The sequence below is a fragment of the Phoca vitulina genome, unplaced genomic scaffold, assembly GCF_004348235.1.
Source record: "Phoca vitulina isolate PV1807 unplaced genomic scaffold, GSC_HSeal_1.0 scaffold118, whole genome shotgun sequence".
NCBI lineage: Eukaryota > Metazoa > Chordata > Mammalia > Carnivora > Phocidae > Phoca > Phoca vitulina.
This window is the reverse complement of record NW_022589821.1, coordinates 292,359-319,436: the sequence shown is the minus strand read 5'-3', so window position 1 is coordinate 319,436 and position 27,078 is coordinate 292,359. Positions and strand designations below refer to the sequence as shown.

Below are 27,078 nucleotides of genomic sequence, written 5' to 3'. Positions count from 1 at the left end.
ACGCCCTCCCTGTCACGAAGACAGTCGACATGAGGAGTGAGGGTCACAGCGGGGACCATGGCCTTGGGGACCGAGGAGTGAGGGTCACAGCGGGGACCATGGCCTTGGGGACCAGTCGGCGGGGCTAAGGTAAAGGGCAGTGGAGCTCGCCCCGCCCCCACCCCGCCTGCTCTGGGGGCGCTGCGCAGTCCCTGCCCCGGCAGCAGCCCCACCTGGGCCCACCCGTCTGGAACTTTCTGATTCACAGCTCCGGAACCACAGCAAGAACATAGGAGGTGTGCGACCCCAGAAGCGGGCCACCGACCCCGACACTACCCTGTCCCGGCGGGACCTGAGCAGGAGGCTGGGGCCTGCTCCTGCTCCTGCGCCTCCCTGGGGAGCTCGCCCACGGGAGGGGGGAGGGGAGTCCAGGCTTCAGGACCTCCGGCCTTCGGAGGCAGGCATGACACTGCGGCACGGAGGCCAGTCCAAAGGAGCTGCCTTCCAGCCAGAGCGTCAGGCTCCCCCTTGCTCAGGGGACTCCGGCTGCTGCGGGCCTGCATTTCCTGCTCCGGCCTGGGAGGGAGGGCCCACAGGGGCGATGCAGCCAGGAGCCGAGAGGCAAAGGGCAGAGGCGGGGCCGCCACGAGGGCGGGGCTGCTCTGGAGGGGGCGGTCCGGCCGGGCGGTCTCTTACCGGGGCTCGTGGGGCGGCCCGCTCTGCTCCAGCAGGTTGAACTCACAGGTCTGACTGGCGAACTGGGCGTACTCGAGCAGCCCGCTGATGGGGTTCTTGAGCTGACACTCGGTCAGTTTCTTGTAGGGCGAGCACCGCGGCCAGCCATGGCTGTAGAAGGAGGGCATCTCCATGATGGCGCGAAACTCACCTGGTGCCGCGTGGATGCTATTCAAGTCGTCCGGGATGTCGTCGGTGGCCCACTGGCCATTTTCAAAGTCAACATACCCTGTTCTCGAGGGGCCGTTGTCGTGGGCAGGTGGCTTCAGTTTTACCGGCTCTGGCGCGGCCCCCTGCTGGGTTTCCAGCTTTAGGACTGGTTCCTGCCCGTTCCGCACTTCTGCAGCCCCCACGCTGTCCGAGGCGTGCGGCATGGCCGGGTGACGGGAGGGGAGCACCGCGTCTCCTCCGGCCTCAGGGACGGCAGCTGGGACGGCCTCGGGGCCCAGGTCTGCGTTCCTCTTCATTCGGACCCGCTCCCGCTTCTTGTCGGTCAGATACCACACGGGGGGAGTGGTGCCCTGCCGGTACACGTCCCCCTGCCTTTCCAGCTCCATCAGCACGGCGTTCACGTCGCGGGCCCTGGTGAGGCCGATATTCTTAGCCACATTCAGGGCAGAGGCGCCGCACACGCTGAACAGGTAGTCGCAGACTTTCTCCTTGATCTCAGCCATGTCAAAAGGCTCGGTGGGAGCTTCCAAGCCAGACTCGGAGCGTCCGTCTTCAATTTCCGAAGTGGGCTGTGAGGCAGGCGCTTCCTGGCCGCGGCTGGGGGCGCTGGCTACTCGGCTGGGCAGGTTCCCAGCCTGCGCGGCGACCCTCCACAGAGGGGGCGTTCCTGCCTCCCGATGCAGCTGGCCCTTCTTCTCCAGAGAATACAAAACTCGATTGACTTCCTTCTTCGGGACTCTGAGCCTCCCGGCCAGATCATGTGCCGTGGCAGCCTTCCCTTCCCCGAGCTCCTGCAGGAAGAGCTCTAAGACCCTCTCTTCCTGGCCCTGGCTGATACCTAGTTCCTGGAAATGGGAGGACAGCCTGTCGACCCCTCTCCACGGCAGAGTCCTGCCGCGTGGGGCAGGACGTGGGGACCCTCTCTGGAGCACCTGACTTCTGGGAGGCACGCCCCTGGGGCCACCCCAAGTCCCCAGTTCCCTGCTCCTGGCAGGTGGTCCTGGAAACCTCGGCCCAAGTCCAGAGACGAATGGTGGCAGTGATGGCGTCTGCTTCCCAGTTAGGGGTGCTTCAGGGAGCAGCCCCTTGAGAAACTCTATCTGCTGGAGCTGGAAACGATTCGGATAAGATCCTGGCCCTGGCTGTTGGTGTCTGAGCTTGCTGTGCTCATAGCCTTGAAATGGATGGGGGTGGTATCTGCTGAGCGAACACCCCTGCAGAAGAAGACGGAAAAGAAAGTGAATGAGGACCTCGGCGGCGAGCCTGGGGGGGGGGGGGCCGCACCTGCCTCCCGATGGGTGGAGAGGCGAGCGAGAGATGGGCATGTGACCCAGCAAGGCCTGCCCCCCACCCAGTACGGCCCGGGGGCTGCCACAGGGAAGAGTGAGGGAGCGGAAGACTGCACGCGGAGCCGCCAGGAGCACACGGGGCGCTGATGCCCCAGCAGGGCCTCTCCCACCACCCTAGCGCATTCTCTCCCCTTTGTCAGGACTTTAGGGGGTTGAGAATGAGTCCTCCCACTTTCTAAAGTAAGTACCCTTTCAAGATAAAGACAAAGAAATAATTGTTATTTTGTTTTTAAAACAAAAACAGAATAACCTCAAAATGCCAGTGGAGTCCAGGGATCAAGAAGTGGCCTGTGCAGGTTCCCTGCTCCGCGGGAAGCCTGCTTCTCCCTCTCCCACTCCCCCTGCTTGTGTTCCCTCTCTCGCTGTGTCTCTCTGTCAAATAAATGAAAAATCTTAAAAAAAAAAAAAAAGAAGTGGCCAGTCTCTCAGATCTACCGTTTGGATGGCAAGAACAAAACGCACGTGGGCTGGATGACCTGGAGGCCCAGCCCTCCAAGGCGGCAACGGGGGCACCTTCCCACCTGGGGACCTCACAGCTTCATCTGCTCGCCGCTGCCACCCCGGGAGGCCCAGAATTTGGTTTTGGGGGGGCCGGATGGTTTCCTTAGGAAAGGAAGGACACACTGTCCTCACACTTCAGTGTGGTGCTCAGGTTTGGAAGAGACACTGGGCACTTCTGCCCGCACCACCCAGGCTCCCCCGGACGTGTGGCGCCAGCGGGGCCCATTCCTGGACACCTCAGTCCCACCCCCCCAAGTCCCTGCGCTGCCTCCCCACAGCTGCTTCTGCCTCCTGTCCTTCAGAATCCTGTCCCCCAGGACACAGGCTGCCCCGAATTGTCACACCTCCCAGAACACTGCACACCTGTGTCCCCTACCCACACGGGCCAGCTCATCCTCTGTCCCAGGTGCTGTCCACCGGATGGGAGAGGGGACAGGAGGTATTTAAGGGACCTGGGGGGCAACATCTAGCAACGATGTTTCCTCCCGCCCGTCCCTCCCCTGCCTGAGCGCCCTGAGAGCCCCAGTGACCTGTGGGCAGCTATGCCCTGCCTTCAATAACTAGCCTTCTCTCCCCCATAGCCCATCAGCACCAGGGGATTTTCAGCACGTGGCTCGTCATGCTCACGGCACCCTTGCTCTGGGGTGCCTTAATGGCCGTCACCTGAGTGGCCTGTCCACTCCTCACTCAATCTCCCTGTCACTCTAGCTGGGGCCACCCCCGCTCCTCAAACCCGCAAACGCTCTCCCAGGAAAGGACCAGCTGGGCCTCTAAGGCAGCTGCAGACGACATGGCAACCCTGGGTCTGGGGGCTGAGTTTGCCGAGTCCTGCTCTTTTCCGGTGGCGACTTCCCTGTGTGTCTACAGCTTCTGCCCCGGGCTCCCGTGGGGCCGGTGCACAAGTGGCCGCCGTGGCTGTGGGTCGGCGGCTCCCAAGGCTTCCTCATTCTGGCCCCACACACGTCCTCAATCAGCCTGGGGCTCACGGCCAGTTCCCTTCTCTCCCCAAGGGCCCTGCCTCTCTTCCCACACCGAGGCTTCCACGGGTGCGGGAGGAGGGCACGGGCAGTGTAACCTCCTCCTCCTGAATGTGGATTCCGTGTCCCGTTTCACAAACACGCACTGGCTCCCTGTGGATGGAGACTCTTCTTTACCAACGCCCCTCCCACGGTCTCCTGCCCCTTCTCTTCCTCTGTCTCTCCGTGTCCCTTTCTTCTACCCTTAGGTATAATCAGTCCCCAAGATTTTGTCTAAGGGCCTCTTCTTCCTCCCCCAGGTTGATTTCACCCCCCCCAACCTAAATTAGCCCTCTTAAGAAACAGTGTTCCAATCTATTACCCACAGCCACCACCTTGTAAAGCTAAGATTTGAATTTCCAAATGCCTAGACAGTCTGTCCACCCTGCCCTACCTCAAACACCACATATTCTGAACCAGATTAACCTTTTTCCTCAACCCAGCCCCTTCTGCTATTCCTACGACTGTTGACAGCATTGTTCTCCTCGCGGTTATTAGGGGTAGAAACCTGAGCCAGCTTTGCTGCCTGCCTTCCTCGCCTCCCACATCTACTAGGGTAGTTGCTAAGCGCTATCTTGTCTACCCCCACCCCATAGTTTCTCATAAATGTGTCTTTTTCCAGCTCCAGCCCCTAATTACTTCTCATGAGGCTGCCACAAAGCCTTGATCTTTGTACCCCTACATTCCAATCCAGTGGGCCTGATGGTCTCTCTACTGGCCCCATTACAACTGTAACCCTTTCCTTCGAGTTCTCCTTAAATGCCACCTTCTTCTGGAGACTTCTGACTCACAGTCCATGGAAGTTTCCTCTCCTTGAGCCCCTCCCTCTCGACTGCTATTATACCACTTACTTTACCTTTGGTCATACTACTGCTTTTTTTTTTTACTGGCGCATACAAATTGTGGTGTATCTGCAAAGTGATTACCAATACTAAGTGCTCCAGAAATGATACTCAAGGCTCCACTCCCGACATTCTCCATCAAGTATTGATGGGGTGGGGGCACAGTCTACTTCACAGTGAGCTCCCAGGGGGGCGAGGACCAGGTCTCAGTTATCTCTGCACTCCTAGCACTGAAGATAGCACCTGGCATCAAGCTGATCCCGAACCAACATTTGTTGAATTAGTGATTGCAGCAACAAGCCGTCCCTAGAGGGTCAATCCCATCTCTTTGTTGTTCCTCCTGCTGCACACTGCCCTGCCCCCCACCATACTGCTAGGGACCAAAGTGTTATGTGGGCACGGAGAGTGAGTGCCCAGCTCACAGCTGAATTATGGGGACTTCAGGGATCTTCCCATTAGCTGTTGGAGTGACCTTGGTAAAACAATTATTTTGCAAAGCGGTTAAAGTCAATCTAGCTAAATGCTAAATTTAAACTGCTGCTCCTTGGCTAAAATCTGCAAAATATTTGAATGTCTGTCTATAGAAAAGGCGCCCGTAAATTATGACACGTTCATGCTATGGAACAGTACTTTTTTGTTTTTTTAAACAATGTGTTACGATCTATTCATATCCACCTGGAGAAAATCTAGGAATGATACAATGTTGAATTAAATAACAACAAAAAAGCAAGTTGAAGTACAGGTAGGCTCTCTGCCCATTTTGGAAACAGAAGGCAAAGTCTCACCATAATGCGCGTGTGTGTACACACCAGAGTGAACACAGACAAGAAGGAAGGAAAATATACATGTATTTGTTCACAATAGTTATTTTAAGGAAATTTACAGGGGGATTATTAATTTTGTCTTTATGCCCCCTTAAGCCTTCTAAAAGCTAAGCCAAAGCATGGCTTGAGAACAGCCACGTGGAGAGCCACTGAATGGTGAGAGCGAGCTTGTGGCAACCAGCCCGTGGGGATCCTTCCTAAGTCCCTCAACATCCCCAAGCCCCTTCACAGCCATACCCCATCCAGTTCACTTTCATCTAATCTTCTGCGTTTAGGATCCAGAGCTGAGCCCCCACCTGAACCACATGGGCTCCAGAGGGTCATATATTGGTATGTGTGAAGAAATGCTTTTCCTTCAGGTCAGGTGTCCCTAATCCTTTGAAAGAGGGGAATGAAAAAAATATACATAACTTTTAAAAATGGAAGTATAATTTACATACATAAAATTTATCCTTTTCAGTGTGTTATTCTATGAGTTTTGACTGTATGGAGTCCAAGCACACACAGCCCTCTAACTACTAGCGCGGTCAGGACACAGAACACTGCCATCTCCCCAGGAAGTTCTCATGCACTCTGCGATCAGCTCCTTCCCCCACACCCAGGCCCGGGCCACCACCAGGCAGCCACCATCTGCTTCCTGCCCCCCAGCTTTGTTCTTCCCACAATGTCAAGTAAAGGGACCCAGAAGCGCGGAGTCTTCTGGGCCCAGCCTCCTGTGTGCAGGGCAGTGAACGCGAGGTTCCACTTGTGGGATCAGGAGCTCCTCGGCGTTTTCGGCCTGGCCACGTACACTGTACGGAGCCATCCCGGTTTGCTGATCCGATCATCTGCTGAGGGGCATTTGGGCTTTGCGAGTTTTTAGCAATAATGAATACAGCTGCGATGGATATAAATTTTCTCCTACAGGTAAGAAGGGCTATTCTTCCTTTCCCAAAAGCCTTAAGAAAGTGGAAAGGGTGCAGAGAGGGGACGGGTAAAACTGAAGCCTGTTTCCCAGGAGGCGCTAACGCCGGGCCCTGGCCGAGAGGGAGGGGGCCGCTTGGCCCCGGGCGCGCTCCCCAGACCCGGCGCATCCTCCCCTTAAGCCCCCCCCCCCCCCCCCCTCTGCACAATTCACAGGCAGCCCGCAAACTCCCCGAACACGGCGCGCGCACACGCCACGCACCCTGTCACCGACCCAAGCGCGGGCCCAGCAGGGTGACAGGAGCGCGGGCCCCGCGGGGTCTGGCCTGCCGAGGCCGGCCGCCTTACCTGCCTGGGGTCCATGGCGCCCCCGACGCATGTCCCGGGCGGGGCTGGAGAACCCCCCCTCCCGCACCCAGGCGCGACCCTCCCCAGGCGGCCCGCCCCCCGACGCGCGGACGCCAGGTGCCCCCGGGCCAGCCGCGCCGTAAACAGCTCGGGCGCGCGCCGGCCGGTGGGGAAACGGCCCCGGCTCGATTTCACTTTCGTTTCTGCGGAAGGACTTCCCCTCCGGGAGTCGGGGGAGGGGTTTGCGCCCAGCCGGCCGACTCCAACCGCCTCTGCCCTCGCGGGACTGCGGGACTGCGGCACGGGAGCCCTCGCGAGGGAGGCAGCCGCAAACGCCCGCATCGCCGTGCCCGGGAGCGCAAGGCGCGGAGCAGGACACAAGCCCCGCTGCGCCCCAGCTCTGCCCACACAGCCGGAGGCCTGGCCTCTGCCGCGGGGTCCAGCGCTCGCGGGCGGCAGGTCTCCGCAAATGGCTAGTCCCCGCCGGGGACCATTTATTCACGTTCCCGGCATGTCACAAGCGAACTTAGACCGACAACAGCACGGGCACTCAGGGTCCCCACCGCTCCTCCTCCAGGCAAGGGTGAAGTCCCTCCCAGGCATTACCTCCTTCGTGGGACTACTCTGCAAGGCAGGCATGATTCTCACACGACGGATGCGGAAACTGAGGCTCAAAGGGCTGATAAATCCACGCCTCACTCTGCACCCCCCCGGGCTCCCTCGAGTTACAGCTTGACTTCCCAGGAGAGCACTTATCTGGGGGAAGGCAGCTGCTTTCATGACAGGCTTACACAGTTGCTCTGTTTTGTCCAAGAGATCAATCCTAGTGATAGGCAGTCCCCATCCCTGCCCAAAGAGAACTTTATCTTGTGTTTCATCTGCACTTCATCCCCATTGCCTGTGAGATTCACAAGGCGGCCCCTCCCAGCATGAGGTCCAGCTGGTGTCCTTTCTCTACCATCCCCTCCGAGCATCCACCTTCCAAGGGTGCATCATCCCAATTTCACATTTCCAGTGCCGTGAGCTCTTTCTCCGTTCTGTGCCTTTGCACATTTATTCCTTGGCCTAGAATGTACTTCTTCCTGATGAAACACTCTTGATCAAGATATTACCTCCCACGGAAGCCTCACCCCACTCTGGGCTGGGGAGTGGATGCAGTTTGTAATTCCTTATTTTGTGCTTCTCCATGACTCAGCACGTACACTACTAGAGCACTTTCACCACCCTCCGAAAACGCCTCAGTCATTGAACAGAACTTCCCTAAGTGGGTGCCACGTAAGGTGTTAATAAGCACTGAGGATATGCATCCTCCGCTAACAGCCTGGTAGGGAAGAACGGCCCTCAACAAAGATCACAATGCTGTGAATTACTTGGTTATGTATCTGCCTTGAGAGTCTTCTCCTCCAGGCAGGAAACAGGTGTTATACATCCTCACATCCTCCACATAGTGACCTTCAGAGGGTTGGTTAGCTAACAGACCACTGGATAGAAAGACCAGGAACGTCCAAAGAAGAAATGGAAAAGATGGACAAACCTACAAAACAGTACTCAATACTTAATTTCACCGCATGGGGGAAATGCTCAGGAAGGCCACAGAGACTTACAGCCCTTCCCCCAGACAGGCACCTTAACCGTCGGATCAGAGCAGGTGGGAGCAGCTCCTGATCTCTACAGGAAACAAGTTTCCCATTACATAGGAAGGTGTGAATATACACACCCTACAATTCAGCAATTCCACTTCCAGACCTGGATACATGTACACGGAGTTCACAGTTACCTTATTCACAACAGCTCCCAGCCTGGAAGCATCCCAAATGTCCATGAAAAGTAAAATGGGTGAAGGGTGGCATATGCCAATGATGGAATATTCTATAGCAGCAGACGTGAAAGAACTGTAACCACATGCAATAAAGTGGGTAATTATCGAAACACGGTAGCGAGTGAAAGAAGTCATATATGTCCTATCTGGTTCCACATACATGAGGTCCCAAACCAGGCAAAACTGTAGTAGGCCCTGCATAAAAGCCAGGAGGGGATTACCTCTAGGGAGGAAGGAGGTGGCTACGGATATTGGCTGCTTCCCCACGGTTCATTTAAGTCACACACTTGCACTTTATGCACATTTCTGCACGGACGTGCTATACTTCACAATTTGAAAAGGTTAAAAACAACCACAAACTCTCCCTATTGTCCTTCCAGCCTGCCTCACTATGTTCTATTTTCCATGTAAGTAAGATGTGTTAGGTCTTACCGCTGTTTTCCTACCTTCCGGCTAAACAATCCCACAGCCTTCGACCCTATAGGAATTGTCTAGAAAAGCCTCAATCACAGCTACTGCACGCAGGGGAAGCTCCCTCTTAACCTGACCCAGGACGCGGTGCTGACGCAGAGGGGGACACGCGCTCCTGAGCGGGTCGGCGCGAGCCGTGTAACCGTCCTCCGCCCCCGCAGCTCCAGCACCCGAAGACAGTCTCAACTTCAGAAAATGCAACCAAACTGACCCCAGTCCTCTGCTGTTAATTCACCGGTGCCTGCCCTTCCCGTGCTTCCTCTGTACGTAAAGCACTCTGAACACACAGGTGCTCCCCTCCGGGGCCCGCGAGTGTCTGCTTGTGAAGTAACCCCAATGCCAAATTCAAGTCCTCCTGTGTCCGTGCACCTAGGGCTCCTTGCTAGCAGGTGCCTACAGGAGAGTCACCATCTAAAATAAGGTACGTGTCCAACAGCCCCTGGCTCAGTGCTCTCAGTGCTGCCAAGATCCGGCTCCCGGTGCGCCGCTGGGAACCTGTGCTCCCCCCGATGATGGGGAAGGTTGCGTTATCATCCGGGCTTCCCAGGGTGGTTTTAGTCTCCAATCTCGGTTATCTTTGCTTTTTAACTATAAATGTTAGTCTGGCTTTGAAATGATTAATTTGAGTTGTTATGTATAACCTGACTGTGAGCAGGGATGCCTATTTACAACAGTCCTTTTACTCCGTCATTTCCTATAGCCAGACCTTATGCACATATGGGCTACATCCAACTGAATCATCTATGTCCCTTCTGGAAAGCAGACGTCTGCAAGCTCCTTCAATACTTGCTCAGAGAGCCATGCTGCAACAGAAACGTCCTGCCTGTGAGTGTTTGCTACTTAACTTGCAATATGTTATATAAAAAAAGTAATAAATTACTAAGTTACTTTTAACTACTAGGGCATCATTTCAGAACAGGATATGCACGTAAATAAACTGTTCTTTTTTTTTTTTTTTTAAGGTTTTATTTACTTCTTTGACAGAGACAGAGCACAAGCAGGGGAAGGGCAGAGGCAGAGGGAGAAGCCGACTCCACACTGAGCAGGGAGCCCGATGCGGGGCTCGATCCCAGGACCCTGGGATCATGACCTGAGCCGAAGGCAGACGCTTAACCGCCTGAGCCACCCAGGCGCCCCAATAAACTCCTTTCTTATCTTAACTCCTAGGAAATCCATAATAAGCAATTCATAGAGCTGCTAGGCACGCATGTATTGCCTGCCTTTTTGGTTGTCGTTTCTCTTCGATTCTTTATCGCTGGGTTTTTGACTTCACTGAAACAGCTACAGCCACATCAACATCATCTCAACATTCTCAGGGTCTTCCCACAATAACGCCACTTGCTTTGATAACCTGTATGGCTTTGTGCACACAGACCAGTGACTGCCCAGCGGCTGTATTTATGCTGATGTCTGGTGTTAATGACCAGACTGGCTTTTGAAGTTACAATAAGGTAAGAGATGCTGCAAGTACTCCAGAGACAGAGGTCTCTAACCGCGCCCCTCCTAGCAGAAACTGCCGTACCCAATCAAAATTACCCAGTAAATGCACGAAAAGTGGATTTACCAACTACCTACAGGCCCCAGGTACTGTGATAGCAAGTGTCATCATACGTGGAAGATACAGTATTGGTAACAATGTCAAAACCGTACGAGAATAATGGCTAACAGGCCTGTGCTAAATATTTCACATGGAAGTTTAAACCATCAACACATATTTAGTCTGCTAAAACCCCACAAGATGACCTTCTTGTGACTTTATGCATCAAGCCCTGACTCTCTTAATCTGCCTCTCCTGTGCCAGACTGGCCTGGCACATGGCATATGACTGACTTCTCATCTGGCTGCTGGCCCGCATTTGGGCTCCTCTGAGTCAGGGTCCAAGGGGGGGACCTCCCATTCACTCTTGCCTTCTCTTCATCCCTAGGGCCCAGCCTGCAAGTGGATGGGCTCAGTCCCAGCTCCCTCCAAGGTCATGTCCCCATCTCCACGGTCTGCAGGAGGCAGAGGGACAGGTGCAGCTCTGCACTAGGCAGGCTTAGCCTCTGACCCTCAGCTCCGCATTGTCTCCTGGGTAAGCAGCCTGATGTCACCAACAGCCAACTGCTGAACAGCCGTTTGCCAAACGGCCAATTCCTTGAATGACCAATTTACAAAATAAACGATATGCTGACTTCACTTTTTTAAGCTCTCTAGTCTTAACTGAGCAGTTTTTAATTCTGTCTTCATAATCGTCTTAGAAGAAATGTAGCCTGCCTGTCTCCCCGTTGCTGTAGAGCTGAGCCCGAGGAGGAGACTGGGGACGGCAGAGGGGCTGAGGTTGAGGGGTTCCTGTAGAACTCTCAGTGGACTGACTTTGTGGACACTGAACTAGAGCCATTTAGAGACGTCCACAGTGCTATTCCCAAAGGGAATGAAAAAGGCTTTGCTATTCCTAACACATGTCTTTAAAAGCCTTTCCTTCAGCACTGACAAGTTCACAAACATTCCCAACTACACACGCTGAGGAGAAGGCAAGCGGAGAGAGACTTGAAGAGGCTGACCCTGAAGACAGGAGATGTAGCCACAAGGTAAGCAGTGCTGGCAGCCCCCAGAAACTGCAAGGGGTTCTCACTGAGAGCCCCTGGTGGGAGCCCAGCCCAACGATACGGATTTCAGATCTCCGGCCTCCAGAACTCTGTTGTTTGGAGCCACCAAATTTGCAGTAATTTGTACTGCAGTTCTGGGAAACAAATACTCCATCCTTGATGGTCAGGGCAAACCAGGGAGCTCTGAGTGCAAAAGGGGCAGAGACCTTGCTCTGTAGCCAGGGATCTGTGCATCAGAGAGGACATGTGCACAGCCCCATCTCCACTTGTTAGTTAAACCAAACAGTACACCTTTCTCATTACTGTCCGGCAGAATTAGTCTTTTGTTTTCATTTGAAAAAATATAACAATAAACCAACAGCCAATATCATATTTAAAATGGGTTAGGCATTCCCACTAAATGAGAAAATAAGGAGGGGCACCATTACTACTATGATCTTATTTCTTCAATTCTGAGACGCACCCCTAACATTTCTGATACTGTAATGTGAATTACAATGTGTGGTACATTAATACGGTAGCCCCCAAAAGCTATTTTTGAATCAGTAGCATGTTCTATGCTCAACAGTCTTAGAATGAAAGAAATATGGTATTAAAATTGTTTTGGAAATTCTAGCACATAATGGAAAACAGAAATACTAGATAAACTTAGAAGTAAAGAGACAACAGATACGTGCAGATAATACCAAAACTCTTAATTGATTGCAGAATGAAGAACTCTTAGAAACCAATGGCAGTCAAGGAATATGGCTGGATGTAAGAAAAATACACAAAACACAACTTCTTCCTTATATGTAGGATAAAAATACTACATTCTTAATAGCAAATAAAACATTTAAAAAAAAGGAGAGAGAGACATCTAGGAATAATCTCAAGGAATGTGCCCAGCCTACATGTGGAAAAGTATAAAACTCTGCTGAAGAACATATGTCTTAAATAGAAGGATCACCAACCCCAAATGTGACGGCGGAACAGTTTACGAATGCCAACAAGAGCCAAATTCAGTAACGGTTTACTGCAAATTCTAATGAGGTGAGAGCAGTAAGGAGTGGATATCTGACAAAATGATTAGAAAGAAGACAGTTATGCTAATTAATTCAGGGCTGAGGTGGTATCCTGCAAGAACGGAGTACAGACTGGCAGAGCAGAACCACATTCCCTAAATAGACCTTAGTGTGTGTACGGGTCCGGTGCACGATGGGAAGCCGAGAGCAGCAGTGAGGGGAAGAAGGGTATGTCAAAACATGGAGCTCAGCCAATTCGTTGGCTTTTTTGAAAAAGTCTATTTAGAGCCTTGCCTTATATTAATAAGCTGGAATAAATTACAAATGGATTAAAGGATTATCTGTATTTTAAATAAAAACACTAAAAAACAAAGTCAGTATGTATGACTTATTTCACAGCAATGGAAGATATCAGAAAGGAGAAGGACATCTGTTCACTGCAGATAAGTTTTGTACTTCAAAAAATATGACATTGTTTGAAAACAAGTTTAAAAATGTATTGTAACACCACGCAAACAGAGAGGGAGCACTTACCACACATGCCGACCAGAGCTCCCGGGCATCTGCGTATGCCAGGTATTCAGACAAGACAGCAACACAGTGCTCAGCGGGCCAGCCCTGCGCTTTACCCCATAACCCCACAATCACCTAGGAGACGGGGGCACTACTGCTGTCCCCAGGCTGCAGAGGAGGAAACTGAGGCTGACCACAGCTATTCAGGTTGTTCAACGTAACACAACCAGCAGGATCCAGACACAGGCATTCCGCTCCAAAGCCGGTGCTCCTGGCCGCTACACTAAGCTGCCCCCACTAAAACTACAGTCAATAAAAAGGCAATCACACACAGACACACACAGGTACAAACGCCTGTCAGACACTTGGGAAAATAATCATACTAATAACAAACGACATGAAAATGTAGTATGATCTACGTCTTCATTCATAAAACTGGTAATAAAAAATGAGATTACTCAGTGCTAGCTGGGGACTCCATGCTTACCTTCACAATCTAATCTTGGACTCTAGGAATCCACTCTGGCCCTATCCAAAATGTTCTCAAATATGATTAGGTCACTGCCATCTCCCTTCTTTAAACCCTTTATGGCTACCCACTGGTTTTTGGATAAAGGCCCAATGTCCTAACAAGGTCTGCAGTATGCCCCCACTTCCTGGCCAAACCTCCCCTAATCAGACTTCACAAAAGTCACCTTCCATTCTGTTTGTCCAACAGTCACAGAGCACTCCTGCAGCCTTGAAAAAGCCAAGTCACGCACTGTTTTCTCCCTCAGTCCTGTCCCTACACCAGAGGGCAGAAGGCACATAGAATTTATAGTACCCATAACTGTAGGAAAGCTTTCTTCATGGTCTTCATCACCAGTTGGAGCTACATATTTGCAAGATCATTTGATTACTCATAATATCTGTCTGTCCTGAGCAGTGCGAGTCTTAGGCCCCCGTGACCCAGCCTAGTGCTTTGGCAATAGAAGGTGCTCAACAGATATCTGTGGAGTAAGTATATATCAATGACTGGATCAAAGAAAGGGGCGGGGGAGAGGAAACCAGGAGAGGAGGAGAAATAGGCACTTTATATACTGGCAGTTAAGACCAATGATGGCTTCCACTGTTTTATAAGGTAACTGGATGTTGTGTGTCAAATGTCTTGAATGTCTGTAACCTCAGTTAATAGTCAATAACCATTATTATTAATAATGTAGTCCTGGGGGCATCTGGGTGGCTCAGTCATTTGCGGGTCTGAGTCTTGTTCTCAGCTCAGGTTCTGATCTCAGGGTCATGAGTTTAAGCCCTGTGTTGGGCTCCCCACTGGGCATGGAGCCTACTTAAAAAAAATGTAATCCTATTACTAGTTATTAATAAACATAATAATAAAATCATAAAAATCTACGTTGGGAAAGAGAATTGGAAATCTAGTATAAAAAGTTACATTTGCTACAGCATGGTTTACAACAGGAAAAAACCTGAAAAGAGCTTTAATGTCTCCAGCTGGAGATATGGTCATGTAGATTCTGGAATGACCATGAATTATACAACACGTTAACAGTGGTATTTACAGAGTTAATGCCATGGAACATGTTTAAATCATAATAAGCGAACAGAGAACAGAACATGAAATTGAAAATAGAGAATGATTTTAGCTTTGGGAAACAATATGCCTAAGTGCCGGGTACTGCTGACCTGCTGCCCTACAACTAAGCCTTTCTTTTCTTTTTTTTAAGATTTTATTTATTTATTGAGAGAGAGAGAGAGAGAATGAGAGGGGGAGGGTCAGAGGGAGAGGCAGACTCCCCGCTGAGCAGGGAGCCCGATGTGGGACTCGATCCCAGGACCCTGAGATCATGACCTGAGCCGAAGGCAGTCGCTTAACCGACTGAGCCACCCAGGCGCCCACTAAGCTTTTCTTTCTGAGACAGCCCTGATTCTGTCCACTTTCCTGAGGCCAGGCTCCCTCCCCAGACCCAGGGGGAGGACTGTCATTAGTCTAATAACCTCCTCTTGGCGATCCATTTTTCTTGCCAGTGAGACATGTGACGGCTCTGACCAAGAACACACAGCAAGCTGTCCAGGTTTCCCGTGATGAAGGTCCCTGCCGCGGACAGGTGATGCCCTAAGACGGCGGAGTGGAGGGCTGGCTGAATCAACCAAGGCCAGAGCCAGCAAGTCTGTGGTGTAAGCAACACAGCACTGCGTGAAAGACACCAACGTGTGCGGATGCATAGGATTACCAGTGATTTTACTCATTTCAGAGTTTCCTACAATTGTCAAGTTTTCTATGAGAAAGCATCTATCACCCAAAAATGGGGGGGGGGTAAGTAAGAATAAAAAGATAAGTACAGATGGCATGAAACTTGCCCTCAGGAAGCTCCGAGTCTAGTCATGGAAGCAGCCATGTAAGTAAATGATTAAAATACCATGTGGTAACGCTGTGAGACACCACACCGCTCCCCAGCTATCGTACGGCTAAAATAAAACCTCACAGCATCCGAACTGGGTGAGGGTCTGGAGCAAGCGGAACGCTCGGACACCGCTGGCGGCGTGAAATGGAGCCGCCGTTCTGGACGCTGTTCGCAGTTCCTTCCAAGGCCAAGCATACGACTGCCCTCATCCCAGCAACTACAGCCCCGGGTACTTACCAAGGAGAATACAAAGAAATGGCCACAAAGAGACTTACGTAAGAACTTCAGAGCCGGGAGTAAGAAGCGGAAAGGGGGAGCTGTTGCCTAATGGGTAGAGTCTCAGGTTTACAAGAGAAAAAGTTCCAGATGTTTCACAATGCGAATGTAGGTAACACTACTGCACTGTACTCCTGGAAACGGTAAGACAGTAAATCTCAGGTTATGTGCTTTGTACCTCAATAAAAAAGAAGGAAAAAAACATTCATAGATTTATTCTTAAAAGCCCTAAACTGGAAACAAACCAAATGTCCGTCACGAGGTGAGTGCATAAACTGACGTATATTCACACAGCGGGCAACGTTTGAGCCCAAATGAAAGAAGCCACACACAGAAGGTGTTGTAGAATCCCATTTATGTGAGATTTTAGAGCAGCAGAACTAGTCTATGGGGATGACAGACCTTAGAGCAGTGGTGGCCTCTGGGGACAGGGATGACTAGGAAGGGGAGTGAGGGAACTTTCTGGGGTGATGGAAATGTTTTATTTTCCTGATTTGGATGGTGACTGAATGGGTATATATTTGTCGTATTTGTCCATATTCGTTGAAATATTTGCTGTCTATTGTATATAATTGTATTGTAATAAAAAAGAGTCTCAGGGAAACACTGGGCTGAGGGAGCTGGAAGGGGCTAAACTCATCCTCTTGGCTACACACCGAAGAGCCGCCAGTGGGACGAGACAGATCAGCAGCCACAGATAAACACTGCCCCTGGGGCGGTTCATGGATACGCCAAGAACATAACATTGTGAGAACTTTACATATATTTCAACCTCAGTTTCATAGCACAGGCTTTGATATTCTAATAAATTACTTTAAAAAGGAAAAATATATGATATATACGCTAATGTAATGTAAAATAAAACATAGGCCTTCATCTAATTCAAACTGATTTTATTTAAAACATTACACAATATTTTCATCAAATATTTTGTTAAAATTGGAAATAAAACGGATTATTAGCTTTATAAGGTAATAAAAAAGCAAAACATAAAATACTATAATACAGAATGAAGAAAAAACATTTTAAAGCTTACAAGCAATGGAAGAAATCAGAAAGTACAAAATCTGTCTACAGAATAATGAAAAATAGGTTTTGTACGTTTAATGAAAAAGCCAAAAGTAGATGGCAAACAACAAATTAGAAAAATATTCACAGCAAATAAAGTTTTTTGTTTGTTTTTATCATGAGCACATACTCAGGTTTTTTTAGGGAATTTGTATAATTTATAAAAAAAATAAATGCAATTAAGTGACTAGACAAATATTGAGAATTTAAAAAATAGAAATAAAAATGATAAGCATATGCAAAAAGAATTCAAACTTAATCATAACAAAAGATGCAAATTAAAGCCAGACAATGTAGTGAAGCTTTTCCTTTTTTAGTTAAAATACCCAGTCTGGGGCAGGCAGGCTGGGGCAGGCACAGGGAGCGCTGGGTGTGGACACGGGGACTCACTTTTCTGGAAGCGTGTCAGGACTACGCCTGCTCCGTGCACCGCAGCAGGTGGAGGTAAGTGTGGGCTGAAACACTAGCCCCCGCCTCCCCAAGTCTCCAATGCTACCAGAACTTGTTAAAAGAAGAAACAAAAGGGAGTGGGCACAGGTCGGGTTCCTGGAAGGGAAGGCACAGTAACCTGGGAAGATGGACGTGCTCTGCGGGGTGCTGGGCACAGATGTGGGCCTTCCCTGGGAGAGGCCGGAAGACTAACACCTGAGCAACCCTGTCCTGCCAGCAGCCCCCCAACACCCCCCCCCCCCTCCCGGCAGGGCAGCTCTGTGTCCCTGGGAGCGGTGGTGGGTGCAGCAGAAGCACCCTGGCCACAGGAGGGGAAAGGAGGAGTGGACAGGCATGCAGAGCATGGCTGCATCTGGGTGACAACCAAACGACCACACACACAGGGAGGTCTATATATCCACACTGTGTACACACACATGGGTACGTAGATGTAATTTCATTTCTTTAATGGCCACAACTAAAATCCTCCTCAGGAAGGAGGTGTGTAACACAGGCAGTAGGTCCACCTCTGGAGGGTGAGATGAGCTGCATGGAGGGGTCTCATTCCTTGCAGAATTTTCTAATTGGGATTTTTCCCCCAAAGATTTTAAGTAATCTCCACACCCAACGTGGGGCTAGAACTCTGCTCTCCCCCAAGAGTTGACCGCTCCTCTGAGCCAGCCAGGCGTCCCTCTAATTGGGATTTTTTAGTGTTTCTTGAGTGTTTTGGTATTTAAAAAGAAAAAAAAGTTTTAAAGTTCACAACCCTTGTTCCCAAAACTCCAGTCAAAGAATGAGTTATTTATAAAAGGCTTAGGACAGTGCCTGGCACCTTGTAAGTGCTCAAATAAATGTTTTAAAAATAAATACCCTAAGGAAAAGGACTCAAACTATGGAAAAAGCCTCCCTATACAACCTATCACAGTTCAGAAAGGGTTGAGTATGGAGGGAAACATTTCACAGGGTGGAATTCCATGTGGCTTCTCCTTGGGGCCTGACCCTTGGCCTCTGCAGGGACCTGGGGAGAGGTTCTGCCTTTCCAGGGTGGGCTCGCAGTACTGGAGTTTACAGAATTTACAGTGAGAACTGTATCTATCGTGCAGACTGGAATCCTCATCAACACGATGTCACCGTTTTCTCCCTGTGGGCAGATTTTCATTCATTCATTTAATGAACATTTATTAAGCACAAAGCACGTGCAGGCACTGTCCTAGGTCCTAGAGATACAGCAGTAAATGAAACAAAACCTCTTTTCCTCGTTATTTTCATGAAGTTGATGTTCTAACAAGGAGAGATAGGCAATAAACAAATCAATATACATCAACTGGTTATAAGGGCTAAGAAGAGAAATAATGCCAACTAAGGATGGGAGTGATCAAATCAGGTGTTTACCCATGAACAGGAGAGAAGGGGGCCTAACTCACTGATGGAGGTCCAGGACGGCTTCTGGGAGGAGAAGCATGACCTGAGTCCAGAAGGCAGTCAGTGGGATGAAGCTGCGGGGAAGGGTCAGGAGGCCCAGGGTCAGTGCCACCACACAGCAACAACTCGACGGACACAGGACACCAGGGGGATTCGTTCCAGCCGGAAGGCTGTGGAAGGGCCTCAAAGAGGTGGGATATGAGCATGTGCACACACGCATACAGCGGTCATCCCACGTGGTCATGGAGCAGTTTACTCCTTCATCCCAGGAGTGGGCCTGTGACAGACCTGACCAACCATGGCATCCCTGTCTCCTTGGCCACTGAGATTAGTTAACAATGCAGAAGAGAACTGTAAAGTCACCAGCTTGGGGCTGCCAGTGCTCAGCTTTTTCAGCATGTCTAGAGAAGGCAGCAGGAGAAAATGAGGCCAATACACAAAAAGGAGCAGAGAAAGGCAGGGCCAAGAGAGTCTTCATGACATTCTTTGAGCCTTATGATCCAGCCATACCTAAAGCTCATCTTTGGACTTCCTAGTTAAATGATCACAAGGGGTTGGGGGGACTCTTTTTTGCTTAAGTTAGTTTACACTGGGTTTCTGCCATTCGCAACTGGATTAATATACCCTTTTTTGGGGGAAAGAGCTTCACTGTGTATGTGGTGGTGATGGGGTACAAGGGTAATGGAGAATAGATTATGTGAGAGTTTCTCCCATTAAGTTTGATAAAGACAGTGAAAGAGGTGGCTTTGAGGCATCTGGGATTTAGAAGCAGCAACGACAGGTCCTTGGGTGTGTGTGTAAGTTACAGTCTATATGGATGAGTAATATAAACCTGTGAGTTTATATAATCCACTGTATGGCCCTAAGTCATCTTCAGAGAACTAACACGGAACAGCTGATCAAAGACACCAAGAATTATCTATTTAAAACCAGTTTACTATTCCCACATTAATGCACATCAGTCACAGGTCTTTCCCAAATATTTAATGTTGCCACAAACTTAATACTTTGAACTCTTTACCCTATACCAAACAATCATCCAGTGTTCTCCAGAAAACTTAATTCAGGCAGCTAGACCCATTACAGTCCAATTCTAACAGATGTTAAAGCAAAATAAACTGCTGTATCTCAAGAGATCACTACAGATGCCCAAAGCTCAGATCCTCTTGTTCACATATTTGAAAACTCTAATGAGTTGGTCACAGATAATAATACCAATCTCAGACTAAAATACAGCTTCAAATCTTTAAATCCATGAACAAGAAAGATGCTCCTATTACACCATTACCATATTAAGAACAGCTAGCTAAGGAAGCCTTTGTGTATTAAGCAATGGGTCTCATTCCGGCAGAAATAACAATACCTCAAGATTTTTTCTTCTTTCCACAGGTATTTACCAAATACCTACTGTGTGCCCACGATCCCAGCACTGTGTGCCCATGAGCCTTTCCTTTTTCTCTGGGTGAAAAGGCCAAATCTCGGTTCACATCTGGACAATGCTGGGTAAAATGTAAAATAAAAGATAATTTATCACTGAACAATTTGAAATATTATTCTTTCAGCAAATCCTGGCCCTCTGAACTCTGCTTATGCTTCCCTTGCCCCATTACCCCAGGTTCACGATGTTAGGACTGCAGTCACTGACAAATAACAAGCCCGAGAAGCCTGGGTTCCAGTTCCAGTTCTGCCATTAATTAGTGTCGGGATTTTGGCCGAGACTAATGTGGATCTGAGCAACGGGGATATGCTTCCTTACTGCACTGGGCTGCAGGAGGGACTAAATCAGCGGGTGTGAAGTGTTCTCTTCAGTGTGAGGCACACAGCAAGGGCTCAATAAAGAGAAGCTGTAACTAAATGAGGCCTTAACCTCTTCCCAGTTCTAAAATTTTATGAGGTCTTTAGTAGAGAGATGATGGATTTTGAGATTCCTCCTTCTACCCCCGCCCCCCAGTCCGCTTCATCACATCTGGCAGAACAGCAAACACCCAGAATAGCAAAAAGTTCCCCCCTTCTCAATCAGCTGCACCCATGGGAAGCCTTCAGCAAGGGAGCAAGTTCAAGTGCCTGGGTGCTGTTCCCTTACTAATAATAGCTGGACACTTCAAAGTCTGACAATAGCCCTGCGAGGTGGAGTAATTACCCTCATTTGGTCGGTAAGCGCAAGCAGGAGAAGTTAAATAACTCACTGAGTGTTACACAGACGGCAAACGGCAGACCTGACTCCAAAGTTCATGCCCATTTCCACTCTCATTCCTCTGCTTCCCAAACAGCAAGCACGCAACTGTTTGTTTAAATAACGAAAAAGATATTTCGGGAGCTCTGAAACGATGGGAACGAGCCTTCTTTGGTAAAGAAAGAAGTTGGCACATCACTCCCGTTTGCTCGACAATCTGATGCTCCCGCGTCCTGCGCTCCCCGTGACCTACCGCCTCCCTCCCCGGCGGCAGCACAGGCCTCCGGGTGCGAGCGTGCTGCCCGAGCGGCTCGGCCTCCGCCGGCTCCGCCGAGCGCCCGCCGGGGCCCCCCCGCACCGCACTGGAGACCCAGTGACAGGCATCCCTTTCGGAAAGGCAAGTCTCCCCAAGTCTGACATCACCGGAACACCTGCGGCAGGCTTACCCTCTGGCGGGGCCCGAGAACCACGCCGAGCGACGGAGGGCGGAGGACAGGCGCTGACGCAACTAGGCCTCCTGCAGCAGGGCCAGGCCGAGGCACCGCGCGGTGGCCGCGACCCGCAGCGGGCTGTCCGCGGCGGACGCCCACGCCTTCCCCACGGGAGGCACGCAGGGGCCGCGCGGGCTGCCCCGGGGCTGCGGTGCGGGCGCAGGCGGCCCCGGCGGGGAGGCGCAGGGCGGCGCGGCCCTGGACGAGCCCCAGGAGCCCCGCGCCCAGCCGCTGTCCGCGCCGAGGGCAGCAGCGCCGCTGGTACCCAGCTGCTGGGCTCCGATGGCACGCGCGCCACAGCATCCGCGCGCGCACCGGACGCGCCCGGGCACACACACGCACGCGCGCGCGCACACACGCGGGAGCACGCGCCTGGGCGCACGCGCACGCACACCCCCGGGCCCCCTCCCCCCGGCGGCCCCTCTCTCAGCGGCTCGGGTCGGGAAGGGGGTGCGGAGAAGGAAACAGCCTCCTTACCGGGTGCGGTGAACCTCCGGGCCACGGCCCGACCCCAGAGGCTGCCACGGCCGCGGACCCTCCCCGCCCGCCCCCACCACGTAGCCGCGCCGCCGCCGCCGGGAATCAATGGCCCGGTCGCCGAGTGGTGACGTCACGGCGCGCCGGGCGTGGGCGGCCGCGCCACGTGACCGCCGCCTCTTTTGTCTGCGTCGTGGCGGACGGGGTTTTGCCGCCGGGCGGTGTGGGGGGCTTGGGGGCCAGCGGCGGGGTTGGGGAGGCCGCAGGTGGGCTCCCGGCCGCTCCCGACGTGCTGGGGCGAGGCCTGCGCGGTGTGAGGGGACCGTGGGTCTTTCCGAGAGCCTCGAGGGCACGGGATTAGTTAACTAAGACGGGGTCCTTGGATGGCGGTTAATCGAAGACTCACACAGTGAGGGGCGCCTGGGGGCTCAGGAGGTTAAGCCTCTGACTCGAGCGCGGCTCGGGTCTCGAGCTCTGGCTCCGCCCTGGGCTCCGGCCGAAGTCACAGGGTGAACATCCCCTTTAAGCGGCCCCCTCACCGTCAGACCCAGGAACTGAGATACTGCAACTTCCGTGAAGGATGCGGGGTCCTCGTTCCCTGCTGCTGCCGCCCCGAAGTTGTTTCCATCCTGATTTGTGTTTGCACCACGCTTACGCTGCTTTAACTTTTCACACTTACATTATTAAGTAATATAGTAGTTGCCGTTTTTTTAACTTCTGTCTAGCATTCTGGACTGACTTTCACAAACATGTCACTGTCTTAGTTCATTCAGGCTGCTTTGACAAACCACAGACTTAGAAAGGACAGAAATTTATTTCTCACAGTTTTTTTTTTTAAAGATTTATTTATTTCAGGGCACGAGTAGGGGGAGGGGCAGAGGGAGCGAATCTTCAAGCCAACTCCTCCCTGAGCTCAGAGTCCCTGGTGGGGCTCATCCCAAGACCCTGAGATCAGGACCCGAGCTGAAGCCAAGAGTCTGGTGCTCAACTGACTGAGCCACCTGGGCGCCCCTATTTCTCACAGTTCTGAAGGCTGGAGGCAGGGAGCCGGCATGCTCCTCTTCCCGGTAGTAGACTTCTGGTGTGGCAGAGGCCTAGGGATGTCCGTGGGGGCTCCTTCTTGGGCACCCAGTCCCACTCACAATGCTAGCGCTTCCTAATACTATCACTGGGCACTAGGGTTTCAACATACGGATCCTGGGGGGACATACACATTCAGACCTAAGATTCATCCTTGCATTTCTTTCATTGTCGTTGCTACGTGATAGCCCGTTATGTGAGTGTATTATTGTTTATCCACGCTCCAGCTGCTGAACATCTATGCAATTTCCAGTTTTTTGCTGTTTCCAACAGTGCTGTTAGGAGCATTGCCTTTTGGTGCTTCTGTACAAACATTTCTCTTGGGTACGTTTACCTTGGAGTAGAATTGATGGGTCTTGGGTGCGTCAGTGTTTAACTTTTTGTGATAGTATCATATCTTTATTCAAAGTGGTTATGCCAGTTTACACTTCTACCAGCATCCATATCTTCCCTAATGCTTCAGACTTCTTGATTTGGGGCAATGAAATGGGAGCTAAATGGTGTCTCATCCCACCTTACTGGCCTATCCCTGAGGTTAAGCGTCTCGTATACTTATTGGCCACCTGTATAGTTCCTTTACTGTGAAATGTCAGTGTCGGGCTGGAGGGATTTCAGGGCAGATGAAGGAAAAAGATATGACCACGAGGGGCAGTAACACACACACAGGTTTTCTCCGGGCTGGCTTTGACAGGTTTGTATGTGGGAAGCCCCTCACAGAAGTAGACAATCCAGAGACTCTGGGGCATCGAGAAGGAGAGGAGGGCAAGGAAATTCCCAGATGGTTAAGTGACCTTGCTCTGCAGCCCAGCAGGAAGTCTCTGGGTCAGAAAGCTCCAAAGGGCAGCAGCAGTTTGGGGTCTTTATAACCACGTGGTTTATCTTATCTATGACTAGCAGGTGTTGGACACAGTTTCATGAAGTATGCAAAACAGGCAGGCCGCTCTTAAATGGCTAAAAGTCTGCTTATTGGGGCTGTGTTTAAAACAACTGGATGTGTAAAAATTTGAGTTTGGTACTTACTGGCAGGTGTTGAGCTTATATAGGTCCCAATCTGCTGCATAGAAATAAACAACCTAGGGGCCAATATACAGAGGCCATCCTTGGCTCACCTTTATAATAGCCAGTTCAGGTCTTTTGCTCATTTTTTTTTTTTTTTAGAGGATTGTACTGAACACTACTTTGTTAGTTATGTGTTGCAAGTTTCTTCTCTCATATGTGGCTTGTCTTTTCACTTCCTATTTTAATAAGTACATGTTTTTAACTTCAAATTTATAAATATTTATTCTGTTTTTCCCCCATCCTAATATATATTAACTTACTCTTCTAAAAAATTTAGTTTTGCTTTTGACATTTGAATTCTTATGCTCTCTGGAATTTAGTTTATGGTTTTACTTTTTACATACAAATGACTCCCCCTCACCCAGGTTTGTTTTTTTGACTAGCCCCACTTTTCCCAACTGATTGTCCTGCCAACTTGGTCATATATTAACATTCCATTTATGTATGGCTGTATTTCTAAACTGCCTATTCTGTTCTACTGGACAATTTGTGTATCTTAGTGTCCACACCACACTGTTTAATTACCATAGTTATATAAAAAGTCTTGATTATTTAGTAGAGGAAAATCTTCCTTATTTTTCTTCTTCATCTTCTATCTGGGCTATTCTTGGTCCTTTGTTTTTCCATACATATTTTAGAACAAGCTTCTCAAGTTGCACAGACACACGGCACTAAACCTGTTGGGATTTTAATTGGCATTGCATTGCATATACAGATCAGTTTGGATAGAATTCACATCTTTCTGGTTCTGAGTCTTCCAGTTTATAAACAAGGGATAGCTATCTGCTTATTAGGTCTTCACTAGTGTCTTTCCAGTAAAGGTTTACTGTTTTCTGTATCCAGATCTTGCACATTTTGTGTTGGGTTTATTCCTAGACACTTTGTAGTTTTTGTTGCTATTGTGATATCCTTTAAATTTACACTTTGTAATAGTTTGTTGCTAGAGTAGAAAATAGTTTTGTAAGTTGATATTTTATCCAGCCGCCTTACTGGATACAATTTGTCATTGATTTTAATAATTTTTCCATTCCTTCTAATCATTTGTTTATTGATTCTTTTGGGTTTTCTATATAAACAATCATTGTATGAAAATAATGTCAGTTCCAGTCATTTTGCTTTTTATTTTCCTTAAAGTATAATACTGGTTTGGACCTCTAGTATAATGTCAATAGAAATGGTGATATCTTCTTGACATTCTTGACTTGGGCACTTTACTTGATCCTGATTTTTGAAAAGGAAATTTAGAATTATTTTGCAGGTTTTTTGGTAAATAAATTTAGAATGGTATTTTTTTTAAAGATTTTATTTATTTATTTGACAGAGAGAGACACAGCGAGAGAGGGAACACAAGCAGGGGGAGTGGGAGAGGGAGAAGCAGGCTTCCCGCTGAGCAGGGAGCCCGACTCGGGGCTTGATCTCAGGACCCTGGGATCATGACCAGAGCTGAAGGCAGACACTTAACAACTGAGCCACCCAGGTGCCCCTATTTATTGTAATTCTTGATAAATTTAGTCTTTGATTCTATTTTACTTTTTGATTTCTATTTGTTCCATGTATTTTGTTTCTTACTTTTTTTTCTTTCTTGCATTCTTATTTTTGGATTAACTCAATTCTTCTTCTTCTTCTTCTTCTTCTTCTTCTTCTTCTTCTTCTTCTTCTTCTTCTTCTTTTAAGATTTACTTATTTATTTTAGAGAGAGAGAGAGCATGGGGGTGAGCAGAGGGAGAGAGAGACTCTCAAGCAGGTTCCACGTTGAGCAGGGAGCCTGATGTGGGACTCGATCTCATGACCCTGAGATCATGACCTGAGCTGAATCAAGAGTCTGATGCTTAACTGACTGAGCCATCCAGACACACTTAACTGAGTTCTTTGGGAACCTTTTTTCCTACTCCATGTTTTTCTTTCTTAAGATTTGGAATTATGCTTCCTCTTTTCTTAGTGGTTATTCTTGAAAGTTATCATGTATTTTAATTTAACAAGGTCTAAAGTTTAAACACAAAGTTGACACTTTCTTCTGGATGATACAAGAGCTCTAGAATACTTAGCTCTTTGCTTACCCCTTTTGACTAATACAAAACTGTTGTCTAATTTTTTGTTTCTGTCTTTTCTTTTTAACTGCATGAATCAGTCATTATCATATGTTTGTTTGGTTTCATATACAGAGAAAGAAGTAGAGCCAATATGAGGATGCGTTTGCAAACTGCCACTTGGAGCAACTGGGATAGCTCAGTCTAACGGGACCAGCCTCCAAGAAGCCATGTGAAGTGTGTCTCAGGAAAGTCCGCCTGGGGGAATATTTTATTTTTATTTTTATTTTTATTTTTTTTAAAGATTTTTTATTTATTTATCTGAGAGAGAGAATGGGAGACAGAGAGCATGAGAGGGGGAGGATCAGAGGGAGGAGCAGACTCCCCGCTGAGCAGGGAGTCCGATGCGGGACTCGATCCCGGGACTCCAGGATCATGACCTGAGCCGAAGGCAGTTGCTTAACCAACTGAGCCACCCAGGCGCCCCTGGGGGAATATTTTAAAGATATCTTCAATCACTCAATAAACTCTTGGGTAAGGAAGAGAGGAACTTTCCTACAGACTCCTGTTTTCCTTCTGTCATGAGGGTTCACTCCCCCACCCTTCTGTGTTGTGCATGTGTGTCCTTTGGCATCTGACAATTCAGCATCATTGGGGTGGCCCCAGGACAGAAGGACAGGGGTATCGTAGTGTTGGCAGGGAGGAGGAGGTCAGTGTGTGCCTGCATGAACGTGGTTGGAGTTATGCAGGTGGTCCCAGCAGGTGGCTGGAGCTGAGATTAAGGGTTCTGGAGAAAGGTGAGGCCAAGAGACTGAAGTAGAGCACATGATGAAAACTAAAGAGAGAGAATGTTCTCAAAAGGAGGAACCGCATTTCAGAGGCACAGTTATGGGGGAAAGCACTAATCATTTAAGAGATGCAGAAATAACAATTTCTCTCCAAATGAGGATTCCCTTTATGTGAACTCTTGTAAATGTGTTTTTACTTTTGTGAGCCTTTTCTGTCATCTGAGGTTGGATATACATGAGTTTGAACCCCTAGCGTTGGGAGTAAGTAGAAGTGTAGGAAGCAGGCTGCTGGGTGTGTGTGTGTGGGCACAGACGGTCTTGCTGTGGTA

At 49.6% G+C, this 27,078-nt stretch overlaps 1 protein-coding gene across 5 annotated transcripts in view; it reads right to left on the bottom strand.

Annotated features, from left to right (window-relative positions):
* The window catches only part of ADAR (adenosine deaminase RNA specific), a 38,425-nt gene extending 16,564 nt beyond the window's left edge, over nucleotides 1-21,861 (bottom strand). For 2 of the 5 annotated variants that reach the window (XM_032398618.1, XM_032398621.1), the window contains exons 1-2: nucleotides 6,669-6,848; nucleotides 676-2,099 (exon numbers count right to left, since the gene is read on the bottom strand). In XM_032398618.1, coding sequence (XP_032254509.1) covers nucleotides 676-2,099; nucleotides 6,669-6,683 — 1,439 coding nt within the window. In that variant the 5' untranslated portion in view covers nucleotides 6,684-6,848. Of the gene's footprint in view, nucleotides 1-675; nucleotides 2,100-6,668; nucleotides 6,849-7,274; nucleotides 7,323-21,273; nucleotides 21,442-21,795 lie in introns of those variants that run through there. The other 3 variants (XM_032398617.1, XM_032398620.1, XM_032398619.1) reach the window with 3 other exon arrangements.
* Nucleotides 21,862-27,078: the final 5,217 nt, after the last annotated feature.